This window comes from Panthera tigris, chromosome F3 (genome assembly GCF_018350195.1).
Source record: "Panthera tigris isolate Pti1 chromosome F3, P.tigris_Pti1_mat1.1, whole genome shotgun sequence".
Classification (NCBI taxonomy): domain Eukaryota; kingdom Metazoa; phylum Chordata; class Mammalia; order Carnivora; family Felidae; genus Panthera; species Panthera tigris.
This window is the reverse complement of record NC_056678.1, coordinates 55,685,396-55,687,192: the sequence shown is the minus strand read 5'-3', so window position 1 is coordinate 55,687,192 and position 1,797 is coordinate 55,685,396. Positions and strand designations below refer to the sequence as shown.

Sequence of the window (1,797 nt, the reverse complement as noted above, 5' to 3'; positions counted from 1 at the left end):
GCTCTGTCTCTCTCTGTCTCCCAATAATAAATAAACATTTAAAAAAATTTTTTTGTAAATAAGCCTATTTTTTTTAATTTTTTTTCCAATATATGAAATTTATTGTCAAATTGGTTTCCATACAACACCCAGTGCTCATCCCAAAAGGTGCCCTCCTCAATACCCATCCTCCACCCTCCCCTCCCTCCCACCCCCCATCAACCCTCAGTTTGTTCTCAGTTTTTAACAGTCTCTTATGTAAATAAGCCTATTTTAATGTTTCTTACAATAGAATAAATAGTTCTCTTGATGGCTGCAGATATGTAAGGCTGTTGGGCAGTATTTGGAGAACCACCACAGAAATGGTGTCTTCTCAACTGGTGAGTAGTCTTCAGGAATTGTCAAGAGTTACTTGTCTGAAAGTGCTGTCAAACCAGCAAGACTGTATTTATGCATCCATCGTTTTCAGGATTGTTGGTAACCTGGGCATATTTCCCCAAATAACCTTGCCTCCTTGTGTCACAAGGCCCAACTCACTCACGTTCACTTCAATGACAGTACCTTTGGTAATAACACCCAAAGACGTATATAGTGGGGATGAGGGATTCTTTTTTACACCAAGTATTGGCAGGCAAAAGGTGGCTTTCAATTCAGGATGCGTTACATGGGCCTTTTTGAAACGTAAGCCCATTGGCCTAATGAATCTTTCATATTTAGGTGGTTTTCGAGTAAAGCCGTCTCCAACAAAGCAGACTTTTGTAACCATCCTCTTTCGTGCTTTCTTCTTTCTCTTTCCTGTTCGAATAACTTTTAATACTTCTGTTTCTCCCTGGGCACGAACTTTGGGCAAAGGGACTTCCCATTTTCCTGCCTTCTCTTTTCGTTTTTGTTTTATCATATTGGAAAGTACTTTAGCTCGGGACTGTCCCTCCCTGTCCAGCAGATACACAGGTACTGCTCCTTGTGGAGTCTTTTCATCATTCTTTTGCTTGGTGTTTCTCTTTTCATGCATCTTGATAGTCTTTTTCATTTGTATTTTCTCAGCATGGCGCCGTTTATGGTAGAGCTTAGCTTTCAGACCAATCATCTTTTTTGCCTTCTTTGAACGTTCATGAGCCTCTCGACCTTCCTTCTTTCTCTTTTTCTCATGGTAATCCAAACGATAGCCATAGCGTTTCCGGTGTAACTCAATATATTCGTTTTGTGGCATGGTGACAGCCACAGAGCCGCCGGGTGCAGGTGCCAGGGTGCAAAGAAGCTCTCAATTTTCGGGTCTCACAGACCCGCGAGTTCACTCCACGCACCCCGATAGGAAAAAGCAAAAAAAAAATTTTTTTTAAAGAGTCAGATGCTTAACCAACTGAGCCACCGAGGTGCCCCAATAAATAGACGTTTCTTAAAGGTTAATTGAAACATGAACTTTTTGTAGTTTGTTATATTAAAATCCACTGGTCTGCCTTGGACTTTAAAAAAATGTTAAAGTATAAGTGACATACAATGTCATACTAGTCTTAGGTATATAAAGGTGATTTGACAATTCTGTACATTACTCAATGCTCATCACAATATATGTAGTCACCATCTGTCACCATACAACGTTATTGCAATATTATTGACTATACTCCCTATGCTATACTTTTCATCTCTGCAACTTACTTATTTTTTAAGTGGAAGTTTGTACCTCTTAATCCCCTTCACCTATTTCACCCATCCCTTCCCGCCTCCCCTCTGGCGACCACCGGTTTGTTCTCTGTACTGAGAGTCTGGCTTTTGTTTGTTTGTTCGTTTGTTTCGCTTTTTAGATTCCATACACAGGTG

General features: G+C 40.3%; 1 protein-coding gene across 1 annotated transcript; it reads right to left on the bottom strand.

Moving 5' to 3' along the window:
• Window positions 1-427: 427 nt before the first annotated feature.
• On the bottom strand, window positions 428-1,278 carry LOC102952472 (ribosome biogenesis protein NSA2 homolog). The gene has a single exon (XM_042976363.1). The coding sequence runs from the start codon at window positions 1,187-1,189 to the stop codon at window positions 428-430; it is 762 nt and encodes a 253-aa protein (XP_042832297.1). The 5' UTR covers window positions 1,190-1,278.
• Between the last annotated feature and the right edge of the window lie 519 nt (window positions 1,279-1,797).